Source organism: Saccharomycopsis crataegensis, assembly GCF_037102585.1.
Source record: "Saccharomycopsis crataegensis DNA, jcf7180000000084, whole genome shotgun sequence".
NCBI lineage: Eukaryota > Fungi > Ascomycota > Saccharomycetes > Ascoideales > Saccharomycopsidaceae > Saccharomycopsis > Saccharomycopsis crataegensis.
In genome coordinates this window covers 3473566-3488261 of record NW_027043829.1, presented here as the reverse complement: position 1 = coordinate 3488261, position 14696 = coordinate 3473566, and the positions used below count along the sequence as shown (strand labels likewise).

Sequence of the window (14696 nt, the reverse complement as noted above, 5' to 3'; positions counted from 1 at the left end):
TTAGAAAAAAAACAAAAAAAAACAGCAACGCACAAACCGGGCAACTACTCCTTTATTTTTTTCTCCCGTGTTTAGACACACCTGTTATGAAAAATTCAAGGATAAACACGGGTTCATTCTGCAACCATATACAAAGAAACAACAAAACAAAAAAGCAAAAGGGTGTTTCAAACCCATCCAATTTCCTAGTCTGTGTTCTCTTTGCTCCATTAACTTTCACTCTGTCGCCTCATTTCAATTAACCACTTTGTTTTGTGATTTTTGCTAGTTCGTTTCGTTGAATTTCAGTTAGATCATCAACGTATCCTAGACAATAAAATTGAGATTTTGAGTGGTTATATTTTCGTGTGAATCTCTATTTTGTGAAAATATTCTCCTGAATTGTAGTCTTTGCAGATAAATTCAATCAAGGGAAATAGTATTTAAAATAAAAAAAGATTCTTTGTGCCTTTCAAAACAACACATCATTGACAATTCTTTGAATTTTTCTTGGTTTGTTTTGCTCCCCGAAATTTACAAATTAACATCCAATAATCTACTACATATATCACAATGGCTGCAAGCAGTTCTGTTGCCTCTGGGGTTAATATTCCTTCGAAGGCTGCCGCCAAATCAGCAGAAGTTGAAGAAATTATTGCTGAAGAATCATCAGAAGTGGATGATCCAAACAAACTTAAGGCCCAGCAAAGCGAGTCCGCCTGTCAATCGCTTAGAAAGTTTGAAGCTATTATTGCTCCAATTCTCTTCACTATTCTTGGGGTACTTGTACGCGTTTACAAGATTGGTGCTAACAAATCTGTGGTTTGGGATGAAGCTCATTTTGGGAAGTTTGGTTCTTATTACTTGAGACATGAGTTCTACCATGATGTTCATCCTCCTTTAGGTAAAATGTTGGTCGGGTTTTCTGGTTACTTGGCTGGTTATAACGGGTCTTGGGATTTCCCATCAGGTCAAGCGTATCCAGATTACATCGATTTCATGAAGATGAGATTGTTCCAAGCCACTTTCAGTGCCCTTTGTGTTCCATTTGCTTATCTTACTTGTAAAGAAATTGGCTTTGGGATTTTGCCAACCTGGTTATTCACTTTGATGGTTGCTTTGGAACAAAGTTACGTGACTCTTGGAAGATTTATTCTTTTGGATGCCATGTTGTTGTTTTTCACCGTCACCACTGTTTATTGCTTTGTCAGATTCCACAATCAAAGCGCCGAACCATTTAGCAGAAAATGGTGGAAATGGCTTTTGTTGCTCGGTATTTCCATTGGTTGTGTTGATTCTGTTAAGATGGTTGGTTTATTCGTTACTAGTTTGGTAGGGATCTATACCGTTGTTCAATTGTGGCAATATTTCGGTGACAAAACCATGTCCAACAAGATTTATTTCTACCACTGGATCTCCAGAATCTTTGCTTTAGTTATGATTCCAATGACTGTGTTTATGATTTGCTTCAAGATTCATTTCGAATTATTGTGGCATTCTGGTACCGGGGACGCTAATATGAACTCATTATTCCAAGCTAACTTGGTTGGTTCGAATGTCGGTCTTGGTCCAAGAGATGTTGCTATTGGTAATAGTGTTCTTACTCTCAAGAACCAAGGATTGTCTGGTGGTTTATTGCACTCGCATGTTCAAACTTACCCAGAAGGTTCTCAGCAACAACAAGTTACTACCTATTCCCATAAGGATCAAAACAACAACTGGGTTTTCCAAAGAGCTAGATGGTTAGAACCATACAGCAGAGAAGCTGAAGGGAATTCTAGTGAATTTGTTTACGATGGTATGGCTGTCAGATTGATGCATCCATCTACCGGTAGAAACTTACATACCCATGATATCCAAGGTCCTGTCACTAAAGGTCAACAAGAAGTTGCTTGTTACGGTAACTTGACTATTGGTGATGAAAAGGATAACTGGATTATTGAAGTTGTCAACCAACAAGGTAACGAAAACAAATCTAGACTCCATCCTTTGACCACCTCTATTAGACTTAAGAGTCAAATTTACGGTTGTTATTTGGGTACTTCTGGAGCTCAATTGCCTCAATGGGGTTTCCGTCAAGGTGAAGTTATTTGTGTGAAGAATTCTTTCAAAAGAGATAAGAGAACTTGGTGGAACATTGAAACTCATGAAAACGAAATGCTTGATGCTCCAGCTCCTGATTTCAAGTTGCCAAAGACCAATTTCTTCAAGGATTTCATCCAATTGAACTTGGCAATGATGGCAACCAATAACGCTTTGGTTCCAGACCCAGATAAGCAAGATGATTTGGCTTCTCAATGGTGGCAGTGGCCTTCTTTGAATGTTGGTATCAGATTATGTGGATGGCACGATGAAAACCTCAAGTACTTCTTGATTGGGTCCCCTGCTACCACATGGACTTCCTCCGTCGCTGTTGTTGGTTTTGCAATTTTGGTTGTTGTCTACGTTCTCAGATGGCAAAGACAATATAATGATTTCCCTACTGCTACCGAACCAGTTACTCACAAACTTAACTTATTCCTCATGGGTGGGGTTTATCCAATGTTTGGGTGGGGTTTGCATTTCGCACCATTTGTCATCATGGGTAGAGTGACCTACGTCCACCATTACTTACCAGCATTATACTTTGCCATGATGGTATACACTTATATGTTCGAGTTATTATTGTCCCCACTTAACCGTAGTCCTTACAAGTACAAGAAGGTCTTATACTTCTTGGCCTATGCTACTAACTATGCGTTGATTGCCGGGGCTTTCTGGTACTTGAGTCCACTTAGTTTTGGTATGAAGGGATCCAATAAGGAATTCAAGAACTTGAACTTATTGCCATCATGGAGAGTTTCTGATGAAAAACTTTGGGACTGGGAATATTAAGATCTACTGTCTCTTCAATGTCATTCATTTTAAAGAATTAATGGCATTTTCTGCAAAAAAAAAAAACGAAAAAAAAAAGAATAAAAAAAAAATTGTATATTGTCAGATTGCCTGACGTTGTCTAATAACTCTATTCAAAGAATCTCTTATTTTTGTAAGATTACTTATGAATGTAGTCATAGTGTGAGTTATTTGTCCTTGTTTTCATGAAAGTTTATATGTGTTACATAAGCCATCGAGATTTATTGTGATAGGGTTATGTAATCAGGAAATAATCGATGGGATTGGTATTTTTTTTGAAAATTTTTTTTTTTTTTTTTTTTTAGGAAAACATAGTAACTGGAAATTGTTAGAATCAGCCATTTTCTTTCACTACTTCTTCTTATTTGATAATATATAATTAGAGGCTTGTGGTGGCGATTACCATTTTGAAAAATATGGACAAGAAGAAATCTCAGAAGAATGCTTCTGGAAAACAGCAGAAGAATAACAAAAAACAATCACAACCAAAAACCCAGGTGATCTCATCCGTTTTCAAAAGACCAGAGAATGTTGAATTACCAGAAAAAGATGAACAGGAAATCGAGCTTGAGAAACTTGTTTTTGGTGATGCCGAAGGGTTTGAAAGCAATTTGAAAGACTTGGACAATTTTATGAATGACTCTAGTGACGATGAATTTGATGATGATAATAACGAGGGGAACTTTGATGGTGAAAAAGAAGAAGAAGAAGATGTGAAGATGGCTGGATTACAAGATGATATGTTATTTTTCATGGATGATGATAAAAAAGGTCAAGCGGATGCAAATGGCGATATTGAAATGAAAGATGGTGAAGAATCAGCCACCGATGGAGAGAATAGCGATGATGATGAAGAAGAAGCTGCCTGGGTAGACAGTGATGATGAAAGAATGAACATCAACCTCAAATATTCATCAAAGATCAAGAAATTGAGAACAAGTTATGACCAAGATACAATAAATAGCAAAATCTTCATAAATCGTCTTAGATCTCAGTTCGAAAAGATATATCCTAGACCAGCTTGGGCTGATGAAGAAATGAGTGATGTTGATGAGAAGAACTCGAGCGACGAAGATAATACGGAACCAGTGACTGACGATGAAGGAGGAGAAGATATTGATAGAAATAGTTACAATCCAAAGACATTGATTCAGCTCGTGGAATCAAGCATATCTTATAAACGACCTAAACAACCTAAGTTATTGACCCCAAAAAATATCAACATTGCCAGATTAAAAGACGCTAATTACAAGCATTTGTCACAATCGGCAATTCAATCGATAAATTTCCACCCAGAATTACCTTTGTTGTTGACTGGTGGTTATGATAGAACTTTGAGAATTTATCATATTGATGGAAAAAACAATAATGTGGTCACCACGCTTTTCTTCAAAAATTCTCCAATTCAAAATGCGTATTTTGCAACCCCAAACAATACCAATAAAGTCTTCCTTGCCGGTAGAAGAAAGTTTATGTATAAACTTGATTTGATGAGCGGAGAAATTGAAAAAATTACTAATTTGTACGGGATCAAACATTTGCAAAAAAGTTTTGAATCGTTCAAAATATCTCCTTTGAATAAATATATTGGATTGATCGGTAATAATGGTTACGTCAATATTCTTTCACTTGCTAACGGGTCTTTTGTTAAGAATTATAAAGTTGATGGGGTCGTTGCCGACTTTGTGTGGTCCCAAACTGAACAATTGTTGTTGATCATCAACACCGCAGGTACAGTTTACGAATTTGATTTCCAGGCAAATGAAATCGTTGGTAAATGGCAAGATGAAAATGGACTTGGCATCACCAAGTTGGCACTTGGTGGCAAAAACGATAGATATTTGGCCATTGGTAGCAACAATGGTATTGTCAATGTTTACGATCGTTTGAAACAATCTAACACTCACCAGCGCAAACCTATGGGAACAATTGAAAGTTTGGTCACTAGCATTTCCAGCCTTGTGTTTAATGTCGATGGCCAATTGTTGTGTATTGCTAGTAGAGCCAAGAAAGATTCTTTGAGATTGGTCCACATCCCAAGCTGTTCAGTTTATAAAAACTGGCCAACCAGTGGAACACCATTGGGTAAAGTCACCGCCGTGGCATTCAGTAAAAACTCAGAAATGTTGGCCGTTGGTAATGAAGCTGGTAAAGCTAGATTATTCCAACTTAATGATTATTAGGAATATTTTTAATATATAAATTATTAGTATTACAATGTTCTTCTAGTGTTTTCTCTTCTTATTTTTCTTTCTCTACATTCTTTAGCATTTTATAAACGTTGTACTATAATGACAATATGATTAAGAAAAAAAAAAAAAAAAAAGAAAAACTTGGTTGATGCACATTCATATGTAAGTAAGACTTGCTTCTATTTCAAACTCCGATCATCATAAAGGTAATATACGGAACAAAGTTCTATTTTTTGGTCTTCACCTTTTCTGCAATCAAAGTATCCAAAGTTTTCCCATCAGCTTCCAAAACTTCGGCCAAATATTGAATCCCGTGCTGTTGTTTTTGTAAGATTTCAGTAAGTTTCCTCATCTGCAATTCCTTTTCTTCATGCAACTCATCGAAGCCGCTATCATTCTTCCCAATAGACAAGTTATTATTCAACTGGTTGCTTAACAACTCGCTTCTTTCCTTAACTATTGCCAAGCGAGACCACAACTCATTGAGTCTACCCAATCCAACAGGATCATTGATCACCTTGATGAGTTTCTTGAAGTTTTCACTCAAAATCTCCTCTTCTGGACTCAAAGAATAACCTTTTGATTTCAATATTGAGAGCTTGCAACCCAAAACCAAAAGCTTCTTAGATAATTGCTGATGTTTATTCTTGCAATTTGTTATTCTAGTAATCGAGTCCAAGTCATGCTTATCGCCCAAGTTCTTGGTTTTAGTTTCTATTTCTTTCAAAATTATTCTGGATTGCGCAATATGGGTAGTTTGCGCAACACTTCTTTTCTTCAAACCTTCAAAGCCTGATGCCTTAACTGGGACAAAAGTATTATTATCTGGTCTCTTTTTCATCGCATCATTCCATTCTTCTTGACTAACATTGTCCGGCTTAACATAAGACAGTACTTCACTTTCTTGAACTTTGTTGTAAAAATATGTACTGAGAGCAGAGTCTGGGGCGTTTGGATCCCAAGAATTCTTAATCTTCAATAATTGTTCAAGAATAGTGTTGGAATAGTTATTTAAATTCTGCTGATATTGGTGTTGTTGGCGTTGTAGTTGTAATGCGTTTATTGTAGGATTGTTGACTGATGACTGCTGGTTAATATTCATGTTTTGATTCTGAGTCCATGCAAAAGATGGTTGATTGTTAGTTGACAGATTAGTGGCTCCAAACAAACCATTCGCAGTTTGATTTGTGGTATTTGTGGCAGTAGTACCAGCAGCATTGTTGTTACCAAATAATCCACCAGCAGGCTTAGAAGCAGCATTATTGCCGAATAACCCACCACCGGTTCCAGTGGCTGTAGAAGTCGAATTATTAGCGTTTCCAAATAAACCACCAGTAGGTTTTGAAGCATTATTGCCGAATAACCCACTACCAGTCCCAGCAGTTGTAGAAGTCGAGTTATTAGTGTTACCAAATAATCCACCGCTGGTACCAGTAGTTGTAGTGGTTGAAGCATTATTGTTACCAAATAGCCCTCCTCCGGTGCCAATAGTTGGTTTATTTGCAGTAGTAGTAGAGGAGTTATTTTGGCCAAACAATCCACCAGAGCCTGTGTTAGTTGTGTTGTTATTGCCACCAAATAGTCCACCAGAGCTCGTATTGGTAGCAGTAGCAGTCTTGTTACCGAATAATCCTCCACCACTAGTGTTAGCAGTGTTATTGTTTGTATTTCCAAATAACCCACCACCAGTGCCGGCAGTATTATTAGCAGTATTATTGTTGTTTGCATTGTTACTTCCAAACAAACCAGTACCTGAATTTGCAGTGTTGGTAGCGTTGGTAGCATTGGTATTACTATTGTTTCCAAAGCTAAAACCTCCTGTGGAAGGTTTAGCTCCAAACAATCCTCCGGATGCTGTTGATGTTGGTGCTGTGGTTGTTGTTGTTGCATTGTTACTTCCGCCAAAACTAAAGCCACCACCGGTACTGGTGGTGTTTGAGTTGCCTCCAAAAGAGAAGCCTGAGCCCCCGGAGCCGCCGCCACTATTTCCAAACATATTGTTATCTAACAATTGATCAGGTTTAAATGAACGCGAAAAATTCTGATTCTCTTCCTTGCAACAGTAGTCAACAACAAAAAAATCATGGGAAAAAAAATCAAAAGATCAAAGACAATTACCCGGTCTTGTAACAGCTGCAGCACCACAATTGTCAACATGTTCGTCAAGTCCTCGAAAGTCTCTAAATATTTTTTTTTATTAGTACCATTATTCTCATAGAAAGTTGTCTGTTCCCATAATAATAATAAAGATCTCATTAATTTTCTCAGCTATTAGCTACTACCGAGTTTTGCGAGTTTTTACAAATAGATTAATAGCAAAAACTATAGAAGTACTTCAAAAGCATGGCATTCACATTTATATACTGAAAAGACATTAGCTATTGGGTCTAATATTTACTAGAAAGGAGGTCCAGACGTGGGATGGTTACATAATACACATCTATTTGAGTACTATTATGGGCTTCTGAGAGATATAACTGCTAATAATCCTAGAGTTTCTCGTTATTGATAAAGAATCATTATTCATAGGCCGTAACAATAGGACGCCCTGAATTCTCATACAACCAGGCTATGAAAAGCAACAAATGAGAGTCCCTCGGTTGATGGCTCCTTGCTCCACTACAAATACAAAGGGAGCTTCACACAAGCCACATAATTTCAAGATATCATAAGAATTTGGAATAAATAAAATTTCAATTTTGTATCAACTGAGAAATTATAACACGAGCCGCAAAATCTACTTGATGGCGACGCTCTCACAATAGAAACAACAGAAGCCCAATAAAAGTCCAAAATCCTAGAATGACAAGGACGACAACCTCTACAACAATATTGGACCACGAAGGTTGGCTTTGAATTGTTTTCAATCACAGAGATATGCCACTTTTTTCAACATCATTGAGGACTGATACTTATAATAAAAGAATTAATTAGCCATATGTCCTAGTTCACCAACATTGAAGCCCCTTTTCTTCAATTCAGAGATTGCCCAACTATAAGTTTGATCGGCATAATTCTCATCAAGCGCAATTCTACTTGGTTGATGCTTCTCCCCCCCTGGATATAAAAAATTGCCATTATCTTTTTCTGCAGTGAAGTCTGGTGATAAGGCAGCCTTCAAAGTGGCTTTTGAACCATCTTCGTTAGAAATACCCCCTATGTTTGCAAGCACGCCAAAAGTTTTTTTATAAAATCTTCCAATGACCGGTAATTGAGCCCAATAATCAAACAAGTGGGTATCGAAAACGAAGCCAGGATGAATTGATGTACACAAAATCTTTGGATACTTCTTTGCCAAAATCCTCATGTATTGAATCCCAAAAGTTTTAGCCATCCCATATCTAACCCAGGTATAAAGTATATTGGGAGTATTGTTAAGGGTGGAATCAGGGGCAAATCTTCTATAGCAGAAGTTGTGACCAATTGAGGACAAAAATATAAGTCTTGGATCAGCTGATTTTTCAAGCATATCAAGAAGCAATTCATCCAACAATACGTGGGCAACGTAATTTGCTTGTATCTGAATTTCAAAACCGTCGGCCGTGATTTCGTGAGGCAATGCCATAATGCCTGCGTTATCGATCAATAGATCCAATTTTTCTTCATCTTGTCTGAATTGGGATGCGGCCTTTTCAACCGAGCTTAAATTCAATAGGTCGAGATGGATATATTTCAAGTCGCCAAGAGTGGAAGTTTCTAATAGCTTGGTTTTTCCTTCGTCAGTTTGTCCATCAAGAAAAATCTCTCTTCTTTTTATGGCTTCTGTTTTTATGTCCTTAATCGCTGTTGCTATCTTATTCTTGTTTCTACCAGCAATATAAACAATATATCCGTGAAGATATAAATGCAAGACAGTGTACCAACCAATGCCGCTGTTACCACCAGTAATTAAACAAACTTTATGATCTTTTACCGAATAATATGGACCAGTTTCTGGGTTATAAAAATCAGAACTTGGCTGAGAAGTCTTCGTAATAATTTGAGGTTGTTGATTCTCTGTCATATTTTCAGTATTAGGTTCGTTTTATTCAACCTGAGTCAATGGAGAATGGTTCAGTTTGTACCAACTGGCATGCAGTTGAGGATTTTTTTGTGCAACATTCTGTTTACCCGTCTTGCATTTGACATGATACACTATAGTAAATGAGGTATACATTCTTTTCATGTTGTTAATTAGATCCTTTTAAGTCCTTGTAATTAGAAAGGGAGGAAGAAACAAGAAAAAACAAAAATTATGCATCAGTTACTTAAGGGAAATAGCAATTGTACTTATTTAGGGACTTTGGATCAAGAATTTCTTCTCTATATTACGTACTTACAAATATCAGACATTCACCATCACATGAAATCAATTGAAAACACAATTTGACCTATTGTGAAGAAATAACGAATAATTACATAATACAAATTAGCAAGCTCCTCTGTATGTACCGTGTTTTGGGCGCCGATGACGCTTGAAACCCTCTTCACTTTTTTCAAAGATATCCTTGTTCTTGATCCCTGAGCTTGCAATAGATAGCAACATTTCATGAATGACTTTTTCATTATCAGATTTAGCAGCTTTGGTCTCATGAGAAGTAGTTTTTTCAATCAAGTCGGCAGCATCAATTAAATTCTCAGTAATTTCAAGGATGTCACTCATTAGCTGGTCCAACAACTCATGAGATAAGTTCAAACGAACAACAATTCTGAGGATTTCAATCGATTGTTCATTTGGAGGCAATGGATAGTTTGGGACAATGTACCCCTTATTTCTAAGCATCATAGAAATAACATCTTGTGGAATGTGTGGATAGTTCTTCTTGAACTTTTGGCTGAACTTGAAGGCAACAACTGGCAAACCAACATTATAACTACCGTCATCTGATTTTGTTTCACTTTCTCCTAAATGATAAACTCCTTGCTTTCTGTGAATAACTGATACACACTCATAATACCCAGTCTGTTCCAAAAAATCTGACAACAATCTTGCATTGTCCAATAGCAATTGGAACACCTTTGTGTAGCCGTCTCTACCAAGAGCAATAAAGTTGTAAAATTGGTTGATGATTTCATGTCCAGGCCTAGAGAAGTTCAATGTGAAACTTTCTTCTGAGCCTCCAAGATAACTTAGTTCAAACTTCAACTCTTGTGGCAAATAGCTGGCCTTGCGCCAAAGCACAAACCCAAGACCGGCGGCAGTCAACCCAAATTTATGACCAGATGTGTTAATCGAGTGAACTCTTGGTAATCTGAAATCCCATTCCAAATTTGGGTAAATAAATGGAGCAATGAAAGCCCCAGATGCACCATCGACATGAATTGGAATATCAAGACCGGTTTCGTTTTCAACCTCATCCAAAATTTTAGACACCCCTGCAACATCCTCAAAAGTCCCAGTATAGGTAGATCCCAAAATCACAAAGATACCAATAGTGTTCTCGTCAACATTTTGCTTGATTTTAGTCTTGTCTAAAACATACTGACTCTCTTTCGAAACAGGTACTAAGCGGCACTCCACATCAAAGTATCTCGCAAATTTCTCTAGGGCGACTTGAGCATTCGCACCCATAATAATATTTGGCTTTGAAATATCTTTCCCTTCTGCTCTTCTCTTGGCTTGCCAATTCTTTTTCATTGCCAACCCCCCTAATATGATTGCTTCTGATGATCCAACTGTGGCAGTACCCACTGAGGTATTACTTTTGATTTCCCACTCAGAATTTTTATCAACGGAAACGTACTTCTTCTTCAATTCCTCCTTGGTTTCTTTGGGGGCATTCCACAAGTCGGCCAAGATAGAGATGCATCTGCTATGGATCTCCATAAGCGCTGGATATTCATCACTATCAGCCAAGTTCTTGGTAAAGTTTTCCACTAGTAACTTCTTCACATTATGATCAACAAATGTATTGACAAAGCTGGCAAAATTCAAAGTTGGATTCCCATCCAAATTCAATTCATCATGTATCAACTGATATGCAGAATCGGAACCAACACCATTGGAGGGAATGGTATATTTCGGAATGGTGTTCTCATAATTGCTATCCAAGTAACTGATATTGTTTGCTTGAATTTTTGATATCAATTTACTGTTAATATTTTTATGTTTGGAGATCAATTGGATTTCCAAAGCGTCTGGATCGACGTGGTGATGCAAGACCATTTTCTTTTTAATAAAGTTTCTGGTTTCTTTGATTTTTTTTTCTTTTTGGCAGTTTGAAAATAAAAAAATAGTTCTAAATTGTGGGGGAAATATAAAGTGACATTTGACCTAAATATATATGTTTGTACAAAGATTGCTGTTACGCAACCACCACATGATTTTTATAACGAAGGTTGCGAAACCTTGTATTCAGTGAGTTGGTTATTGAAGATATACACACCAGCAACATCCCAATGGTTGCTCTATAATAGCATTTACACACACTACTCTGGCATTTCTCTTCTTTTCTTTTATAGCAAAGAACTTATTTCATATCTGCTTGGTTGTTATACCAATTGGTTGGAATCTATTGCCAATATCCAATGACAATCGTACATGATGGAAAACTGTCATAAAGAGTATAAATATGGTACTACCAAGACACCTATTTCAAATATTTGTTCTGAATTTACATTATTCCTCTTATAAAGCGGAGAGATCATCAAAATGGCCCACACGCACAAGCCCGTTGCCAGCGAATTATGAGCTCCAAGGAAATAGGAATATGTATAACAGGTCTGTATTATCAATCACATGCTTGCTTCCTAATAACGCTGATCAGCGAAAACCTCTTCGCCAATCACAATAAGGAACATGACCGGATGAAGGGGGAAAAGAAACACAGCCTTTGGTCCAATACATTGAGGATATAGTGGATATCAATCATCAACCCTTCCAACTCATACAACATCATTGAAACTTGAAAGTTGAAACTTCATAATCAAGTGTGTTACCTAGTATTTTCAACATTAATGTGAAAAACTGATAATATAGTCATTAAAGGACTAGTGAGGTTATAATTGATTGAGGTATGACCGCCGATGCAGGAGGCTCGTGCGCTTCAGTTTTTTTAACAATTATCTTGATGAGGGATTATTACGCCATGGCTTTGTTTAATCAGGGGAGAGAGTTGCATCAGGATAAAAATCAAAGAAATGACAATCGCGATTGTTTAGAAATTGGTTATCTAAGAATAGCGTGTGTTGTTGCCAAAAAATATTTTTTGTACAAAAAAAAAACGGAACGTTAGACAAATCAAAACGGGGACACTTTTTCTAATACTGGTATCTGTTTTATCTGGGATATTTTATTGTAGTTGTTGACGCGCTCCCATGGAATTGTATGTGGTATGAATTAATTTGTTTCTAGTTTGTGAAAAATTGATTAATATATTAACAACAGGGAGGATGAGGGAAAGGTAGATGATGTGGGAAGCATTGTTGTATTGTAAAGTTCATGCTAGTCTGTTGATTTCATCACTGGGGTTACGAATGTTTCTAGACTTTTTAGTTATTCTGTTCTTTTCGCTTTTTGTGTATGTATCAAGTTAACAACACGGAATTTTGATATGGTTTTTCCATTCGTATTCTCTTGTAGAATAAAGGCTAGAACTAAGAGATTAAAAGGGAAATTAAGAAACAAATTTTTGACGATGTCCACGTTCTCTTGTTGTATTACACTACTGCCTTAGTGGAACAAAACAATACAGCCAAAGTTTGGGTATTTTTGCAATATTAATAAACAATTTCCTTAGCTCAGAAAAAGTGATGCACCGATGTAGGTTGCATTTTGTGGGTGTTGTTATGTTAGAAAAAACAGCAGCCCAGTATGACAATTTGGAGATTTTTCCGTCGGATTGCATTTGGAACAAGAAGAGCTCTGAAGACTTCACAGCTGCTGGAAAATATATTTACGTATAGGTAATAAGGTTTTGGAGTGCTAAAAAATAGAGAAAAATCAAATAAAAAAAAATTTAGAACCTCTGTGACTCGTTAATATACAATTCATTTATTGGTTCAAAAAAAAAAAAGGAAGCCTATTATAACAATAGAATACCACTAACAAAGGAATAACCCAAAAAATGCAAGCTAGGGCTTTTGCATGGAACAGGCGTATGGCATTCGCGAGGCTTTCTTTTCTGCGTTGTGTTATATAGTCAAAATTGCCTTGCTGATCTGAGGTGAAGAAAAATCTGCAATGTCAACCAATAAGCTGATAAATAAAGTTACATGGTGTACAACAATCTGTATTATTGTGAGACTCTCTATGCAAAAACTGCATTGCCTTTTTTACTAAAGCTTTTTGGGATTAAGAGTCGGTATAGTAATACTTATTCACAATATTATCCCTGCCCAAGTCATGTTTTTAGATTTGTTTCCAGGGGGTACAAAATGAAACAGGCAAAAGCAAAAGCATAAGCATTTAAGGCTCCGGCAGTTTAAGCTCAACCTCCCCAAATTATAAACTATATGAGAAGAGCATGAGATCTGCCGTAACCACTATCGAGCATGGTTCCAGAACATACTCTCATAACTGCTATTACTGAGATAAGCAAATCTAGAGGCATTGCTACTCCGTGCCCCTGGCTCAAAAATACTTGTATCCCAAAGGAAAAAAAAAAAAAAAAGAAAAACAGTTAACTTAGGCAATTACTAATCTCACCCCTATTGATTGATCTTGACTGCCAAGCATGTTCTCAGTGAACTCTGCTCTACATCTAATGCAATGCCGCTATTGTAAGGATAAGCAGAGCAGTTCCCCAGTAATTTCCGAAATATTTAGTATATTATGGAGCTTGGTAGATATTGTGAAAGCTTGGGTACAACAAAAAAAAAACGGTTGAAAAACACTTACGACTTGTCTTCAGAGTTGTTATCAGATTCGCCTACTTTTCTCAAATCTTGAAAGATATCGCATTTTAATTTTCTGGTGCTAATTTCTTTCATTACAATCTTTTCAGCCCTTTGCGGGCGCAATCGAGATCTCGACCATACAGGGATATTCTACCCCCTGATGTCGGAGGCTCTAAGTTTAAACTACAAGTACTACCTGCTTAACTTTTTATAATCACATTTCCTAAAATGATTTGCAATCCATTTTATTATTTTTATTTAGCCAGACTATTCTTTAACAACGCTTTGAAGCCATGGCTCTCACGTTATATTCAAACCAGTTGTCTGGCTAATCCTAACAACAAAAACAATTAGAAGATTTTTCTTTTTTCCCTTTGGAACGTAAACAACAAATCAATTTGGAGTGGTTTTTTTTTTTTGCTAGTTTCACCCAACCTCTGGAAAATCTTAAGACAATTATGTAAAGAAATTGAGACATTCTTTGTTTTTCAGGAGCTTTCTGTTGAAATTCACACATTTATACGCACATAACTTTAAAACAATCAGGTTGAATTAAACTATTCTATTTTATGAGGATATCAGACAAATAAAATAGAGAGGCAAAGGTGAAGGTCATATACCTCTAGTCACACATGATGAACTATCCACTATAATGAATCAGCTTTATGTAATCCGGAGTGGCTGTCCGGCAGGTGCAGAGGCGTGGCTCGCTGTGGCCGTATTCTGACACTTTCTCTTTGGTGATATACATATACATACATACTTCCACAGGTGCTCAGAGAAAATTGTAGAATGCATACACTTCTACGAGCC

At 36.8% G+C, this 14696-nt stretch overlaps 6 protein-coding genes across 6 annotated transcripts; 2 read left to right on the top strand and 4 right to left on the bottom strand. All coding sequences in view use genetic code 12, as the record gives it.

The window, feature by feature from the left end:
• Window positions 1-552: 552 nt before the first annotated feature.
• On the top strand, window positions 553-2853 carry PMT2 (dolichyl-phosphate-mannose-protein mannosyltransferase PMT2; the record flags this gene model as incomplete). The annotated part of the gene is made up of 1 exon (XM_064998062.1): window positions 553-2853. The coding sequence occupies one exon, from the start codon at window positions 553-555 to the stop codon at window positions 2851-2853; it is 2301 nt and encodes a 766-aa protein (XP_064854134.1).
• A 278-nt stretch (window positions 2854-3131) lies between these two features.
• Window positions 3132-5057, top strand: UTP18 (Utp18p; the record flags this gene model as incomplete). Its single annotated transcript, XM_064998061.1, has 3 exons — window positions 3132-3140; window positions 3180-3188; window positions 3258-5057. The coding sequence occupies 3 exons, from the start codon at window positions 3132-3134 to the stop codon at window positions 5055-5057; spliced, it is 1818 nt and encodes a 605-aa protein (XP_064854133.1).
• A 235-nt stretch (window positions 5058-5292) lies between these two features.
• Window positions 5293-7062, bottom strand: DASC09_044610 (FG-nucleoporin; the record flags this gene model as incomplete). Its single annotated transcript, XM_064998060.1, has 1 exon — window positions 5293-7062. The coding sequence occupies one exon, from the start codon at window positions 7060-7062 to the stop codon at window positions 5293-5295; it is 1770 nt and encodes a 589-aa protein (XP_064854132.1).
• A 930-nt stretch (window positions 7063-7992) lies between these two features.
• On the bottom strand, window positions 7993-9069 carry ENV9 (Env9p; the record flags this gene model as incomplete). Its single annotated transcript, XM_064998059.1, has 1 exon — window positions 7993-9069. The coding sequence occupies one exon, from the start codon at window positions 9067-9069 to the stop codon at window positions 7993-7995; it is 1077 nt and encodes a 358-aa protein (XP_064854131.1).
• Window positions 9070-9474: 405 nt separating this feature from the next.
• Window positions 9475-11211, bottom strand: GAD1 (glutamate decarboxylase GAD1; the record flags this gene model as incomplete). The annotated part of the gene is made up of 1 exon (XM_064998058.1): window positions 9475-11211. The coding sequence occupies one exon, from the start codon at window positions 11209-11211 to the stop codon at window positions 9475-9477; it is 1737 nt and encodes a 578-aa protein (XP_064854130.1).
• Window positions 11212-13529: 2318 nt separating this feature from the next.
• DASC09_044580 (uncharacterized protein) lies at window positions 13530-13976 on the bottom strand (the record flags this gene model as incomplete). The annotated part of the gene is made up of 2 exons (XM_064998057.1): window positions 13530-13626; window positions 13885-13976. 2 exons carry the CDS (start codon window positions 13974-13976, stop codon window positions 13530-13532), a joined length of 189 nt encoding a protein of 62 aa, XP_064854129.1.
• Between the last annotated feature and the right edge of the window lie 720 nt (window positions 13977-14696).